Source organism: Apodemus sylvaticus, chromosome 22 (genome assembly GCF_947179515.1).
Source record: "Apodemus sylvaticus chromosome 22, mApoSyl1.1, whole genome shotgun sequence".
Classification (NCBI taxonomy): domain Eukaryota; kingdom Metazoa; phylum Chordata; class Mammalia; order Rodentia; family Muridae; genus Apodemus; species Apodemus sylvaticus.
This window is the reverse complement of record NC_067493.1, coordinates 56,734,548-56,751,014: the sequence shown is the minus strand read 5'-3', so window position 1 is coordinate 56,751,014 and position 16,467 is coordinate 56,734,548. Positions and strand designations below refer to the sequence as shown.

The following is a 16,467-nucleotide window of genomic DNA, read 5'->3' as shown; positions in this document are numbered from 1 at the left end:
CACGGCCATCTGTCAGCGGCTCTACGGTGGCCTCATTCTGTCCCATTCACCGTGCTTACATCTGGTGAGCAGCAGTCAGCTGAGGAGTGAATGTTGGGGAAGCCTGCTGGCAGCAGTGCCTGCCGCGGGGTGGGGATCCCTACCGCATTAACGTGCGTGTGCGTGCGTGCATGCGTGCGTGCGTGCGTACGTGTGTGTGTGCGTGTGTGTGTGTACCTGCACAGGCCCCCTCACCCTCCGAATGCTGACATCATCCTGCCTGATGGAAGTCAGGCTAAGCTTACAAAGAAGCAGGAGACCCGTGCCAAGGACAAGACTGAGTGGGCTGGGCCTTCCTGGTGGCTCAGGACAGAAAGCACCACTCAAACTTGGCTCAGGAATCAGTGCAGTGTCTTTGCCCACGGAACCCAACAATCCACAGGCGGGTCCGGCTTTAAGCAGAGCTGCATCAGGATGTAGACGGACTCCACAAGTGGGGCTGGCCAGTCTCGTGTATGGTTCCTGCGTGGGTTTCTTAGCTGTCTCTTGCTCGATGGACCTAGCATAAGAATTGGGTGCCGCACCCAACCATGACTTAACAGGATGGGAATTCAGGAGACTGGTTGGTCAGGACCCGGTCAGGGGTCCAGCCCTCACGTCGAGATTTGCCAGACCTGAAACCCTGTCAGGGTTTTATTCGGGGCTCAGTGGTAGGCTGTTTGGCTCATCTGCAAGATCCTAAGTTTCATCCCCAGCACTGAAAACAAACACAAGCAATCCAGCACCCAGGAGTCTGTCCTTCCTCTGTCCCTTCCTGGTAATCCGTGGCTTTGCTACACCACCGAGGGACCCATGCCTGCCCAGTACCTGTTTGTTCTGTGACAGGTCCTATGTGCAGGGAACCAACTAAGACCAGGAGAGGGGGCGTGGCTTCCCACAAGTGGCAGGGGAGTGAACTCCAGGAGCTGAGCCCGAGTCTACCTTTCCTGAAGACATTTTTTTTTTCCTTCAGGAAAATGGAAGAATTTGTAATCTCTGTCTGTTCTTACTCACACTTATGTACCATACGTGGTGGGGATGGAACCCAGGGCCTCAGGCCTGCTAGGCCAGCGCGCCTGCTCCTCTCTGTTAGGACAGCCATCTGTCCTCACCCACTATTGACGATGGCCTCAGCTGTCTCCTCCATGCCACTGGGGAACCAAGAGCCACAGTCCCACACCAGCCCCTCCCTCAGCTCTCGCTGCCTTCCCTCAGAAGCTGCTTGACCACATTGCTTGTCAGCAAAGCTCTTTATTTACTCCCTGGTCCCTGCCCATGTCCTCGGTGTGTGGTAGGGACAGTCAGGATATGTGGGAACCATGCACTTTTGAGGGGCTCGGCTCCGCTGAGACCCCGAGTGCAAACGCTCCGAAGCCTGATGCTTCTTCCCTCCCCAACTCTAAGCGGAGAAATGTCTGGGTGCTTCGCCCTCTGCTGCAGACTGACAGCATCCAGGGGTGGCTGGTTTTGCATTTGGACCTCACATCGGACCTGTACCTAAGGCTGTCTGCTCTGTCCTGCTCTGGGCCATTCCCATGGGCCGCCACTCCCAGCGTGTCCCGAGAGTGTCTGGGTGACTGTATCCTGCCGCCAGATGGACTCAGGGCCCTGGTTGGCCTTCACGTAGGGAGCAGAACTGTGTATCTTCTCTGGAGACTGAAGAGTCAGCACCATGTCTGCGGATGTGGGATCTGGAGCCGTCTCTGGTATCATCACACCCGTGGGCTCCGGTCATCGGGTTGGCAGACATGGCAATGACCCTTTGCCGCCTCTGAGTCTAGTGTGTATGCCAACTCTTAGGTAACAGACTCCAAAGCTTGATGGACAGACACTCCGGTCACATGGTGGGTGGCAGAGGTTCAACCCAACATGCTCCCTGCCAGCAGCAGCGTGTGTCAGGCCGGGCTTGGCAGTAGGCCTCTGTAGGCAGTGAGCTAAGTGGATCCTGCTCTGCGGCTGACCTGAGATCCCTCACTGGTCTTCAGCTCCAAGGGAAGCTGTGGTTAAAGAAAGGGCCCAGGTCACCACCACCAGGGCTCTGATAGATTTGGGGTCTATCAGTGATACTGACGAATTCCTGGGCCCTGACTTACACCCCCACCCCGATGGTGTCTGGGAAGCCCATAATGAAGCCAACCAGGTGTGCAGGCTGCAGATTGTCTCTTGCTCTGGGACAGTAAAGGGTCCATGGAACCCCAGCATCAGAGGCCAAGCTGTCTGGCTCAATGGCTTCTGGTCTGTGGTGTTCTGTTTTGTTTTGTTGTTTTGCTTTTGTTCTCTCTTGAGGCAGCTACAGAAGTTTAAGATGATTACATTTAGACAAACCAGCCATTTGGTTACTCTATTCCAGAACACAGAGAGGACACCAGGTAGCAAAGTGACACGGACAGGAGAGGCACAGAGCCTCTGGTCACAGCCAAAGGGACACACTAGTAGGCCAGAAGTCCCAGCAAATAGCTGGAAGGGGAAAGAAACCCAGGAAGTTCCCAGTAATCGAAGGAGAGACGCCCCACAGCGGCCAGAAGCCATTCACGCTTCCGGCATGGATCAGGGCACCGTTAGGGTGGGCAATCCCACAGTCCACCCACCACTCAGCCTGGCTCCAGCCCAGGCTGTGTCCTCATCGTCCCGGAGCAAAGATAAAATCCAGGGCCTGACGTTCAGCAGCTGCCACGTTGGGGTGCCAGAGGTCCACCATGAAGACCACCCGTGGGCCATCCTCAGCGGAACCTGGGGAGGAGAAGTAGAAGGGGGTCAGAGGTTAACCCTGGTACAACTCAATGAGGCCTGAACTGTAGGGCCAGTGGGCACGGGAAGACTTCCCCTTCCTGGATGGTGAATGCTCATGAGACCTCCCATGCCTTGAAGCAAGGTGGGGGAAAGAAACTGGTAGTTTGAAAATGCTTGGCCTAGGGAATGGCACTATTTGGAGGTGTGGCCCTGTTGGAGTAGGTGTGGCCTTGTTGGAGAAGGTGTGGCTTTGTTGGAGGTGTGGTCTTGGAGGTATGGCCTTGTTGGTATAGGTGTGACTTTGAAGTGGGTGTGGCCTTGTTGGAGTGGGTGTGGTCTTGTTGGAGTAGATGTGGCCCTGTTAGAGGAGGTGTGGCCCTGTTGGAGTAGGTGTGGCCTTGTTAGAGTAGGTGTGGCCCTGTTGGAGGAGGTGTGGCCTTGTTGGAGTGGGTGTGGCCTTGTTAGAGTAAACTGGCCCTGTTAGAGAAGGTGTGGCCTTGTTGTAGTAGGTGTGGCTTTGCTGGAGTGGGTGTGGTCTTGTTGGAGTAGATGTGGCCCTGTTAGGTGTGGCCCTGTTGGAATAGGTGTGGCCTTGTTGAAGTGGGTGTGGCCCTGTTGAAGTGGGTGTGGCCCTGTTGAAGTGGGTGTGACTTTGTTGAAATGGATGTGGTCTTGTAGCAGTAGGTGTGTCACTGTGGGTGTGGGCTTTAAGACCTTCATCCTAGCTTCCCGGAAGCCAGTCTTCCAGCATCCTTCAGATGAGGATGTAGAACTCTCAGTTCCTCCTGCAGCATGTCTGCCTGCACACAGAGCAATGAGACTGTCAGAGTAGACACAGTCTGGATGCCGTTCTCCCAACCCACTGAACATCTGACACGGAGAGTGAGTCCGACTGTGACGATGGCCCTTAGGTCATGATGGCTGAAGTTGGCTTGTCACCTGTAACATCCACATGGAGACACTACATGGGAAGGTGACATAGGAGGCTTGGGACTTCCTGGTAAATTTTGTCTGGAACTCTAAAACTTCTTGTTAAAAAGTCTAATAGCTACAAAGCAAGCAGGTGGGCCGGCTCTGGGGGAGGCGACGCCTACCTTCATGGAACGCAGTGTGCAGGAAGGAGTCATCAAAGAGTAGGCATCTGCCTTCTGCCCAGCACTGGGGCTCGCCCCCCACCACCAGCTCACAGCCATTGGGAGTCTTCAGGCCTTGGGGAAAAACACAGGATTAAGGGTGAAGATGGCCAGGTTTCAAGGTTGCTAGAAGATGGAGCTGGGCTGCTCTGGGGAGCACACAAAAGCTTCAGTCTTCCACACACTCCCCTGGAATCCACACTGTGCGCCATCTGTGACCACCCTGAGACTAAGATTACCCTGAGGAGATGAGGTTAGGGATCTTTGGGGAGTAGGTCACGACTGGAAGAGGGTGCTGTGCCCACTGTGCTGGCTAGTCTTCTGTCAACCTAACACACAAGCTAGAGTGTCTCAACCTCCTTTGAGAAAATGCCTCCATAAGATCTAAATGTTGAACATTTCCTTAATTAGTGACTGATGGAAGAGGTCCCAGCCCATTGTAGGTGTGGCCAGACCACTGTGGGTGGAGCCATCCAATTGTGGGTGGGGACAGATCATTGTGGGCGGGGCCATTCCTGGGCTGGTGATCCTGGGTTCTATAAGAAAGCAGGCTGAGCAAGCCATGAGGAGCAAGCCATGGGGAGCAGCACCCCTCCATGGCCTCTGCATCAGCTCCTGCCTCCAGGTTCCTGCCCTGCTTGAGTTCCTGTCCTGGCTTCCTCCAAAGATGAAAAGCGATGTGGAAGTATACAGACCCTTTCCTCCCCAACTTGCTTTTTTGGTCATGGTGTTTTATCACAGGAGTACTAAGCCTGACTAAGCAACCGGCACAGCCTCAGCCTCACAGGGCTCCACCTTGGACCTTCAGCCTCGGGGCTATGAGAAGTACATCTCTGGGCATTGTTCTGTTTATTCGGCGGGGCTCTTACTGTGTTGCCCAGGCTAGCCTTGAACTCTCAAATGTCCTACCCTACTGGAGCATCCTGCGTACAGGCACCACCATCCAGCTGTTTCTATTCTCTTTTAACTTTGTGTCAGTGTTGTGCGGGGTGTACGGACACCACACGTGAGTGAGCATTCAATGACTACTTAGGTGGGCCCCACCCACAGCAGGCTGGCCACACCCACAGCGGGCTGGCCACACCCACAAAGTGGTTCTGTCCTTCCTCTGTGGGCTTCGGGAGATCAAACTGAGTTCATCAGGCTCATAGGGCAAGTACCTCACCCACCGTGCCATCTCCCCAGTCCCTTTCTATTCGACAAGAACCACCAGCATTTGGGACTCCTGTCACAGCCCAACAGATAGGTTAGACTTTCTAGGGACAGGGAACTGGTAAGGACGGGCTGGCTGCCTCAGCAAAATCCCTCCTTTGCAGATTCCATGTGGTCTGGGTCCTAGACCCTTTTGCTTATGTTAACAGCTTGAGGTTCTCCTGACCTCAGGAACTCCTGATGCCTCGTCCTGGGACCCATGGGAATCCACCGGCTCCATCCATGCAAAGGTCCCTACAGCGGGGTCTTTTTAAAGGATAATTTCCTGCTGCATCCAAGGGGCATCAGAGCCTCACTGAGGGGCTCTGCTGAGACCCCAAATGCAAAAGCTCTGAAGCCTGATGCTTCCCTCCCCAGCTCTGAGCAGGGAAATGTTCTGGGTGCTTTTCCCTCCATTTTGGACAGCCATCTAGAGGTGGCTGGCTCCTTCAAGCTACTAGCTGGCCTGAGGGAATGACCAAGATTACAGGGCGTGTACATTCAACATATGTGTGCACCTCCCACATGGCATGCGCTCATCAGATATTAACGCCATAGTCCAAGCCCAGATGTCCTGCTCCCAGCCTGCCTACTCAACAACCCGGATCTCTACCACATCAATTCCAAGGCCCTCCCCTCCTCCGCAACCCAAAGCCTTTGAACAGCACGGTAGCTGAGGCTGCAGTTCAGCGTTTCGACGCTTGCCCAGCATGCGGGAGACTCAGGTTCACCCCAGTGCCGTGTAAATCAAAAGCTCCCACAAAGCAACACTGTTCAAAAGAAGATCTTTACTCCCCTGCCAACAGCCCGGGAGCAGCAGCCTGGCCCGAGTCTGCCGTGTGCGCCCTCCTGATCTGTCTACACAATCCTTCCAGCTCTGTTTACAACCAGAGTTTTATTAACCAAAGCCATCATGTGGATCAGAGCCTACCTGGTGACGGCCCCTGCCTGCCAAGAACCCCACATGAACACTTATTTGTGCTCTGCAGTCAGCCCTGAAGGCTTCCAGGGCCTGACCCTGGAGGATAGGTGAGGGGCTGTGTCCAGACCTGATGGCCTCCAGACCCTCTGCTCCACTGCTTCCTGAGGCAGAGGTTGTGTCTTACACAGCATTGTGTAGTCATGAGACCCGCTGCCACACTCAGGAGGAGACTGCCAGGCCATGCTGCCAAATGGCCACTTAGTGAGTTGTGTCCCCAAACTTCTCCACAGCACCAGTGCTGCGAGTCCATTTTGCAGAGAGACAATGGAGACTCACACCTTGCCCAGCGCCCAGCTGCCCATGGATCTAGACTCCAACTTTGAGCTTCCACCCTGTGCTGCCTCCCTGTCAGGTCCCCCTCCGCAGCCACCCTCTGACACGGTTTCTTCTCAACGCCCACATCTTCAGTCCAAACTTTACCTTACCCAGAATCCTCACCCAGAGAGCAGAGGGAGCAGAGCTGCTGGGTGGAGAGGGGGTGGGGGACTTAGCAACTGACACAGACTCCCTGCAAAGCACACTAGGGAACCCCACCACAGCCTGCACGGGACCCTCTGCTTCCCCCACTTTCTGAAGCCAGTCAGCCAGCACCACCCCTTACAGCTGCCACCTAGCTCAGCATGCTCTGCTCTGGTGTGTTCTCCAGTGAGGCCCGTGCACGGCCGCTGTCACTAGCTTTCTTCACCAGGAAGAAGGTGCTGGGTACTTGGGAAGTCTGCTTCCATGTTCATAGCTCTGGTGACCACTCTGAGACACACCTCATCTCATCAGATCCCCAAGAGAGAACTTCTGCCGCGGGATCTCTGGCCTCACTTTCTATTGAGGAAATAGAAGCTCAGAGAGGGGCGGGGGTGGGGGAGGGAAGGGAGGGGTGCTGGGGGGTAGCCTGCTCAATGTAGCACTGCTAGCTCAGGCTAGGCTAGGCACAGAGACAGCTCAGTTTGAGACTCAATGAGATTTGAATAGAGAGACCAAAATGCTGGGCACCATTTATCCACGTGACTCAGAAAGTTTAAACATCTCTCAGCCTCCTGGGTACTGTCAGGGACCTCTGTCATTACCAGAACCCTGTGGGTTCTATGTCAGCCACCACAGAGCATAGCAGCCACCAGACATACCTAGATACACAAACTTAAGTGAGAACTTTACGTCAGCTGTTGTACTGATCACAGCCCAAGCCCTCGGCAGCCACAGCTACACGTGGCAGTCTGGCTCAGGTAATGGACAGGAAAGACTGAGAACACTGTTACTACCTTCCCCTCCAAAGTCCTTTCAAAAGTTCTTTCAGATCCCGCCTTTCCTGCCAGGTACTAGGGTTAGGTTGGTGTGAGGCCCGGCTGCGGAGCACATACGTGAGTGCCCAGGATTCATCTCCAGCACCACAGAAGAATGAACTGAAGTTTGAGAGGATACAAAGAAACAAGTCTCACAGCTGCTCTAGTTGTTTCTAGACCACCACCAAGAAAACGTTCCTGTCCCCCCACCACACACACACAGGGCTGGGGATATGGCTGAGTTTTGTAGATGCTTCTGGTACCACCATGAGGACCTGAGTTGGAGCTTTGGCATGTGACCTGGCTAGCCACTGAGGCACACACTCTGGTCACAGGACTGGGGAGTCAACAACAGAAAGATGGGGTTGAGACCAGCTAGTTTAACCTAACCAGTGAGCACCAGGTCCCACAGAGTTCCTGTTAAAACACAGTAGACGGCTCCTGAGAAACAGTGCTCAAGGCTGACCTCTGACCCCAGCACATGCATGCATACAAGTGCACACAAATAGTGCAGGCTAGCCCTTCAAGCCTTGGCCCTTCTGCCCCAGTCTTTTGAGTGTCTGGATGCAGGCATGTGCCGCTTACCCAGCCAAATGCCTTCGATATTTGATCAAAGCACCCAAGAGGCAAAGGTACCTTTTTACTCAAGGCTTCCTTGACATGCATGCTGGGACTCTGCCCCTCCACATACCTAGGTGGCACCGGATGCGGATGTTTGTGGGTCCATAATGCTCCGTGATCACAGTCCCAGGACTCAGCACTGAGATGCAGGCGTTCCCAAAAACATTGTTCCCAATACAGGTCCGGAGGCTGCCGAGCAAGCGGTAAGTCCGTGGGCACTTCCTGCAGTTCCTGGGGACACAAACGCCCTGGCTGACAAAGTCAAAGGTGAACCACTCCCCGCTGGGGGTGCTGTTCACTTTCCACCCCTGAGGGAGGCTGCAGTTAGAGAAGGCTTTGTACAGAGTCTCGAACTCGCAGAGGATGGCCTGGAAATTCCGCTCCAACAGCTCCACGTCGTGCTTCTGGGCGTCCCGGGAGAAGTAGGGCGTAGTGGGGAGGTCAGGCAGGAAGAAGACCTCGGGCTTCTGGATGGAGGGCTGGCTGCTGAGGTAGCGGCCCTGCTCCCGGATGCCCTTGTGGATGCGGCCCATGCCGGACCATGAGTACCTCTTGGCATATTCCTGCAGGTTGTGGTAGAGCTTCTGGTTGAGGCCTTCGTGGTGCGTGCAGCGCACACACTCTGGTGACTGGCAGTACATGGATCCATTCTGCAGCCCGTTGGCATCCACGCCCTGCAGGAGGGAGTTGACGGATACGTGGGGGCGGGGCTGCTCGCGGCCCACATGGTAACAGTACCACACAAACAGGACCAGCAGGCAGGCCACAGTGAGGACGGCTGAGCCGTCGCAGTCCCGCACGGACTGGATACCGGTGGCGATGCAATCCCTCAGGCCATCCAGAGACCAGCTCCAGGCCACCAGCCACTCCAGCCACATGTTGAGGATCTCAGTGCTGGAGGGAAGCTGGCTCAGATGGTCAGTCCTCTGCGGGTGTCCAGGGCACCCACAGCATGCAAGTTAGCAGGAGGCAGAAGGGGTGGCGGCGGCGGCAGGGGGAGGTGCGGCTGCCACTGTCCCTCGGTTCCTGCCACCGGCTCCATTGATGAACAGAGAGGCCTGCCAACTGGGCCCACTATGAAAAAGTCACCGCGGTGAGGTGGAGGGTGCTGCCTTATGTCCCACTTTGCAAATGCAGTCAGTCACCGTGAAAGGGTTTCCATGACGTCCACACCTGGGATGGAGACCAGAGGGCAGCAATATGAATGTTCCTGACTAGACAAAGCCTAACAGTTCCAGGAAGACAGAGATCCAGCCTCCAACAGCAGAGGGCTATCACAAAGCCACATTCCCTTCCTCTTCCCGAGCTTTCTGTAAGTCAGGCTAATATCAGGTCAGAAAAGCAATAGGATGTCCTGGAGTGACCTCTGTGTCAGGGCTCTTTCTGCTGCTCAGCCGGGAGGTGACCAGGTGGCTTCGCCCGCAGGGTTACAGAAGGGAAAGCCTTCCAAGCCCCTGACTCAGTTTCCCACCTCTGAAAGCAATTGACACCGCTTTGCCATCCATCCTGCTTGGGGAACGTGGAGCCCGAATCACTACAAGACGCGATGCAAGCCCAACTGTGTCCCCCCCACCCCAAGGCTCTAGGACCCAGAGTGTCCCCCAGTGTCTCTGCAATGCTCCGTTCTCAAAGGTGGTTGGTGCAAACAGTCAGGTCTGTGTTCTCCCGAAAGTGCTCCATTACCTGGGGGAGCACAACTGGGAGTACTTCAGTGCTCCTCCCTCCTCTCCTTGAGAAGGAAGGAGACAATAACAAGATTTGTCCCCCCACTGCCTGAACCAGCCAGGTCTTGGATGTCTGTAGCATAGCAGAGGCGTTACATACCCAAACCAGACATAGGCTAGACCAGGTGCACACACCTGGTCACTTCCTACTCTCTTAAGGTCCAGTGTTTTCATCCATCGGCCAGCTGGGGATAATGTCAGGATAAATCTGCAAGGTGTGATCTACAGGCAAGCCAAAGGTGGAGTGTCCCAGGGCTCCCAAAAAGGCTGAAACAACCTGACTCGGGGTGATGTCCACCCCCAGAGTCTAGGAAAACCTTTGGTGCTCATTTCTTACCTACTGGCACCATCCCGGTGTCGGCTGAAGAAAGAATCACTTGACTACAATGTTTAGGAAGTCAAAAACACACACACTGAATATTCATGGGGACTCTTATGCTTCTAGGAAAAGTACAGGAACAGGGAGAGAGGTCAGCTCCTTCTCAAGCTGCAGAGCCGGTGTTAAGCTTGACACCGCACTCCTCTGTGGGTGACACCCTCGGCCCCGGCTGTTTCCTCTTTAGGAAAAGGGGGGAGGCCCCGGAAAGGTGTCTTTTTTTATATTTGCACTTGCTCTTCGGGACAGCCCAGGGTTCCCAAGATTCTGTGTGAGACTCTCACCTGGTGTTCATAGACTCTGAGGAAACTGTAACTCTAAATCTGCATCAGCCAGGTTTCCTTGGATGCCCTGAGACTGAGTCAGTGGTAATACCCGACTCCAGAAACTGACTTGAGAAACTGAGGTTCCCACCAACCTGCTCGTGTCAAAAGCAGATACAAAATCACCAGGTGGGCGGGTAGGAGAACTCTCCACCTCCAGCCCTTCCCCTCCTCAGAACAGCCTCAATGGATCGGGACAAAGCAGACAAGAGTCCTCCCTAAGGCAGAGCAGTAAACATTCAGCAAGGAGAGACCCTAACCTCTCCACACATCAAATCCAGCTCTAAGAGAAGGAACTAGGTGCTGCCACTCACTCAGCAACCCAGGAGGCTGGCGGCCCCTACACTGATTTGTGCCAAGAGAACAAACTCTAGTTTTGGTAGAGTGTGTGGCAGCAGGACAATAGGTAGACACACACACACACACACTCTTCTGGCTCTCTTCACAGATCAGTTCCCATCAGGGACAGGCCCGGCACCTCAGATCTCAAAGATCAGCCGGCTTTGGGGAATAAAGGCCAAATTCAAGTCCAATCAAAGATAACTTCTGACATGAGGAATGCCTGGGGAGCCGGTCTCCACTTGACCCAGTTAACCCGGATCAGATGACCAACTCAGGAGGCTTTCTGATGATCAAGAGCTCGGGTCACCCTGAGGTGAAGCCAGGAGACCCCGAAAGCCCTGCTAGGTACAGCACACCGCAGGAGAGGATGGGGTGGCTGTGTTGCTTGCTATCCTCTCTACCAGGGGGTAGAGAGCTGTCCGGAGACAAGTCCTCCCCTCTAGGGACCTCCCCTCCTCACTGTCTCCCGCCAGTGTCACAGGCCCCGGAGAGAGTACAACAGGAAAGAGAGGTCAGAAAGATGCGTTAACGCAGGTAGTCAGGAGGAGATGATGAGGTGAGGGTTACCTGGAAAAGTGGGAAGGAGGTTTAGGGCGCGTGACAATTCACGGGACAGGGAGATGGGTCAAAGTGGGTGATGCTGAGGAGGATGGAGGACCAGGAAAAAACGGCGAAGGAGGAAGCTGGAAAGAGAGGAGGAGGGGGGGGAGAGAAGGTGGGGGTAATGCTGCGCTGCGCGGTCCAGCCCGAGCGGCACTCAGCACACAGCCGGTGCTAGGCGACCGCGGGCCCTGGGCCGGCTCGGGATGCAGGCGCGGGCACTCCTAGCATCATCCTCCGCAGCCCCGCAGCCCCGGAGTCGCTGCTTACCTGCGCGGGCGGCTGCGGGGGACCAGGGCGACGCCACTGCTCCAGGGACACGGCCGCCCCCTGCCGCGCCCGCAGCCGCCGCCCGGCCGGAGCCGCGAGCCCCGCCGAGCCGGTGCCGCCCGCCCTGCGCTCCGCGGCCCCGAGGACCACAACTCCCACAATGCCGCGCGCGCCTGGCGGCGGGGAGGGGGCGGCGAGGCGGGACCCCCGGCGCGTGCACCTGCCGCGCGTGCCCGCGGGGGCTCCGCGCGTCCCGCCCCGCCCCGCGCCGGGTGCGCACATCAGGTCTAGGGGCTTCGCGCTTTAGTCGCCCTGGTTCCTGCTCGATCCTCCCTCCTGCATCCCCTCTGCTCGGTCCTCCCTCCCGCATCTCCTCCCCTCGGTGTCCTTCCCCTCGCCCCTCTTGCCTGTGATGGATCCCACACACACTTCTGAGGCCCCGCGGACACGTGGGATGAAATTGCAAATGGAACAGCCTGGAAAATCCGAGCTCCTGGCCCCGCCTGGGCGCTGCCGACTGGAGCTGTTGCAGACCTGGCGCCTGCCCACAGGGAGGCCCAGTCTAGCTAGCCACAGCCAGTTCTGCCCAGCTCCCTGGAGGGAAAAGGGGCTGCTCAGCCTGGCCTGGGGACACCGCACTGTGAGCGCGACCAGGGAAGAGTGGGCTCCGAGGAACAGTGCATGGGCGTTCTGGGAGCGTGGGGTGGGATGCCAGCCCACAGCCCATCTGTCTGTCCTCGAACCTACTGCTACCAATCCCAGCATGCATCTCTGCCCTGGCCTAGAATCCTCATTTTTGTTCAGGATCCTGTCTCAGAACCCCCCTGCCCTTCACCCAAGATCATACTTCTACAGTTGGAGGACCCACCACCTCCCTCGCCCAGGACCCCTGTTTCCTGACTCAGAACCCACTAGGTGCCCTGGAGTCCCCACCTCAATCCCTTAAGCCCTTGTTACAATTCCAGAAGTAGAATAGCATTTCCCCCTACCACATGTTATTTTAATACAGAGACTCAAAATGCATTCATTGGTTCAGTAAATTCTTTTGCGGGGATGCCACCAAGACACCCCACAGAAACCGCTGGAGGTGGAAAAGCTCATCTGTTCTCACGGGTCAAAGGTTTTCAGTCCGTTATGGCAGAAATGCATGGAGGGATGGTACAAATGTAAGCATGTGATCTAGGCTCATGAAATCAGGGCAAAAAAGCAGGGTCAGTCTGTCCTTCAAAGGCCCACCTCTACTGCCTAGTTCCTGCAACCAGAACGTAGGCTTCAGGGCCTCTGCAAATGGTGCCGTTGGCAAGAACAAATGTTCAGACCACGAGCATGACTTATACAGGAGCATTCATGATTGAGAGCCCGTAAAACACACCAAGGGTGGGTGCTGACCTCGCCCAGACTACAGAGGGCTGCACGCTGAAGGCACCCCATGCTCCTTCTGGGTAACTGTGCTAAGTGGCTAGGGAAAGAACGAGGCTCCTGTCCTGCTTCACATTTAGAAAGTTGCCCAAATTTAGCCTCATCCAAGGCACTTATGCATAAAGAACACCGTCTTTCACACAGTCGTCCGTACGAGTTCCATTCCCGGACTACACCATCTGCAGTGCATTACGAATTAATCCTGCGGATGAACCTTGTAATTATCTGTGACCACTGTGATTACAGGGCTCTGTGGTTGTTAAGCTTGTTTATCTGTTACATACAAGGATTACAAAGACACAGCTCTGCTAACCTCTCTGGCCATTTCAGTTTCTTAAATTGCTGAAAGTCTCAGAAGATGAAAATCACGCCAATCTCTGTCACGCACCAACGGCCTTAGTAGGTGAGTTCGGCCACAAAAGGGTGTCCAGGACTTGCAGAGGGGAACTCTGGGGTGAGAGCTGTGGACACACTGCCGCTGTGCCAGCAGAAGGGCAGAGACTAGGACTCCGTGCATGCGTCTAAATTGCCTGCCTTCAGCCGGCTGCCATGGCACTCTCCTCCCTCCTGTCTTGTTGAGGGCGGCCACTGCAGCCCACTGCAGGCTGCACAAGCCATCATTACACTGCCATATGAGCTTGCAGGCCGCCCAGCTCCTTGCTTCTGCAGATGCAGTGTGTGTGTGTGTGTGTGTGTGTCTGTGTGCGTGCGTGCGCACAAGAGAGAGAGAGAGAGAGCACATGTGTATGTGTGTATGTGCACTTGTATGTGTGTAGTATGTGTGGTACATCTATATGTGTGTGTGGTGTGTATGTGTGTATGTGTATACATGTATGTGTGTACATGTACGTGTACATGTATGCGTGTATGTGTGTGCATGTATGTATACGTGTACATGTATGTGTGTAATGTGTGTGTGGTGTGAATGTACTTGTGAAGGACTTGGAATGGAGAGTAGAGGGAGCAACCTACATTTTGCACAGTGTCTGACTTAACTTCTTTTAGATAGAGCTTTGCTCTGTAGCCCAGGCTACAGCTCAGGCTGTCAGGCATGGTGCCACAAGCCCTTACACACTGAGCCATCTCACCTGTCCTGCTGATGGTTTAAAATCTACCCTGTCATCATAAACAGACAGAAAACAATTTTGACAAAATTCAACACCTAAAAACTCAGAGCAAAGTAGGAGTGAAAGAAAATGACTGTGACCATGTGTGTGTGCATGCACCGCACACACACACATGTGCACACAATGCACACATACACACATGTACACATGCACACATAAGACATGTACACATATGCACTGCACACACATGTGCACACAATGCACACATACACACATGTACACATGCACACATACAGCCATGTACACACATGCACACATATATACACATACACACACATACACATACATATTTACACACATTCACAAGTGCACTCTTATAACATATCAAAGTCAAGGCAGGAGAAGTGGCTCAATGGTTAAAAGCACTGGCTGTCCTTGCAGAGGACCTGGGTCCAATTCCCAACACCTGCATGGCAGTTCACTTGTAACTTCAGTTCCAGGGGATCTGACACCCTCTTTTGGCCTCCACAGGTACCAGGCATAGCATGTGGTGCACACACATACATGCAGGTAAGCATTCATACATATAAATAGCTACAATTTTTTAAAGTTTTTAAAAATACTGAATCTATGAAGCAAAATGTTAAGATCTGATAAAGTCGAGCCATGGTTTCTTTAAGTGAGGTTTCTTTGATTTGCCTCTCTGAATGGTTGAAATGTCACAGATGAAGAAGGGTTAACCCGACTAGGGTGAGCAAGTGTTTGAAAGTTTGGGTTGTGGTTTTCTAATGTGACGCGAGTGACTTGAAGTACAGGTGGTCATCTCAGTGTGGTTCAACTTGAGGCCATGGGCACTTCCTTTGGGGGGCTCTGCAGACTTCCTCTGAGGAGCTGCTTCCTGTCAGTTTTATTCACCACTGTGTGTTTATGTGCATGTGTGTGTGTGAGCATGTGTGTTTGTGTGTGTCTGTGTGTGATGGTGAATGTTACCACCCACCTGACAGGATTTGGAGTCTTCTGGGAGACATACCTGGGCAAGTCTGCGAGAGTGTTTTCAGATATAGTTAACCACATAAGGAAGAGCTCTGAGCACCACAGCAGACTGCAGTCCCTGAACTAGATATTTGGTCACAAGAATGAGAGAAGTACCTTCCTCTCAGGCCACGGCACTGGCAAGATGGGCAAGTGTCATGGTTTCTGTACTGCCGAGAAGCTCCGCAGTCACCAACGGGACCAGAAGCTTCTGGTACAAGAAAGGCCACTTGGGCACAGCCCTGAAGGCCAATCCGTTTGGGGGTGCCTCTCATGCAAAGGGAATTGTGCCGGGAAAAGTAGGGGTTGAGGCCAAGCAGCCTAATTCTGCCATCAGGAAGTGTGTCCGGGTGCAGCTCATTTAATGGTAAGAAGATCACAGCGTTTGTGCCCAATGACGGCTGCTTGAACTTTATTGAGGAAAACGATGAAGTTCTGGTTGCTGGATTTGGTCAAAAAATATCCCTGGAGGTGATATCTCTGGAGTCCACTTTAAGGTCGTTAACGTGGCCAATGTGTCTCTTTTGGCTCTATACAAAGGCAAGAAGGAAAGACCAAGTTCATAAAATTTGACAATGGAAACACAGTAATAAATTTTCATATTCTGAAAAAAAAAAAAAGAATGAGGGAAGTAACTAACCCGGGAGATAAGTTAGAGAGCACTTGCTCCCCTCTGGGGCTCCAAATGGACAGGAACCTCCACTCTGGGAACCACCAAGAGTACTCAGAGCCCAGCATTCTAAAAGATGAGCTTGCAACTCTCCAAACTGCACTGGATGGTAGCGTTTGTCTGGTTGGCATAGACAGCCAGGGCATTCCATCCAGAAAACAGAGCCACAAGCAGGTGTTCCAAAGCGAACATGTTCCAAGAACGGTCTAAATCACCCCACACTAATCCAATAACGCACTGCTCACATCCATTTAGCATTTGAACTTCCTGCTTATGGTGTAAATTGCAGGGCCAGACTTGCGGCGGCCAGAATCTGCTTCCAGATGCTGGAGTAACTGGATTACCCAGAACCTCTCTGCAGAGCCTGTTTGTTTTGGCCACTGCCGGTCACTGGGTCAGCCTGCTTTGCTTTCTTGTTACTCTTACTGGGTCACTGTGTTACCGTCTGAACCTGGAAAGCCCAGACTTGGTTCCAAGCTGGTGGAGCTGCTTGGAAGATTGTGAAGTCTTTAGGAGGATGTCCTTGCTGGAATCAGCCTGGAGGTTTGCAGTGCAGACCCTCTCCCTGTCTGCTGATTTCTACTTCGCTGAGTTATAAGGAGGCGAGGAGCTCCAGTCAACATAGCCATGGCGCCCGAGCTGTTTGTCACCCACCACATCTTCCTGACATGCCATGTGCTATGCACACGCTCTGC

General features: G+C 54.0%; 1 protein-coding gene and 1 pseudogene across 1 annotated transcript; one reads left to right on the top strand and one right to left on the bottom strand.

Moving 5' to 3' along the window:
- Positions 1-2,460: 2,460 nt before the first annotated feature.
- Positions 2,461-8,983, bottom strand: Asphd2 (aspartate beta-hydroxylase domain containing 2). Its single transcript, XM_052168327.1, has 3 exons — positions 8,020-8,983; positions 3,843-3,956; positions 2,461-2,748 (listed from the first exon to the last, which is right to left on the bottom strand). Exons 1-3 carry the CDS (start codon positions 8,825-8,827, stop codon positions 2,639-2,641), a joined length of 1,032 nt encoding a protein of 343 aa, XP_052024287.1. The 5' UTR covers positions 8,828-8,983; the 3' UTR covers positions 2,461-2,638.
- Positions 8,984-15,247: 6,264 nt separating this feature from the next.
- LOC127672985 (40S ribosomal protein S23-like) lies at positions 15,248-15,668 on the top strand (annotated as a pseudogene).
- Positions 15,669-16,467: the final 799 nt, after the last annotated feature.

Coding starts and splice junctions, on each gene's coding strand:
- Asphd2 (XM_052168327.1), bottom strand. CDS start 8,827: ATGTGGCTGGAGTGGCTGGTGGCCTGGAGCTGGTCTCTGGATGGCCTG. Junction 3,957..8,019: donor CCGCATCCGGTGCCACCTAG/GTATGTGGAGGG, acceptor TTTTTCCCCAAG/GCCTGAAGACTCCCAATGGC. Junction 2,749..3,842: donor GCACACTGCGTTCCATGAAG/GTAGGCGTCGCC, acceptor TCTCCTCCCCAG/GTTCCGCTGAGGATGGCCCA.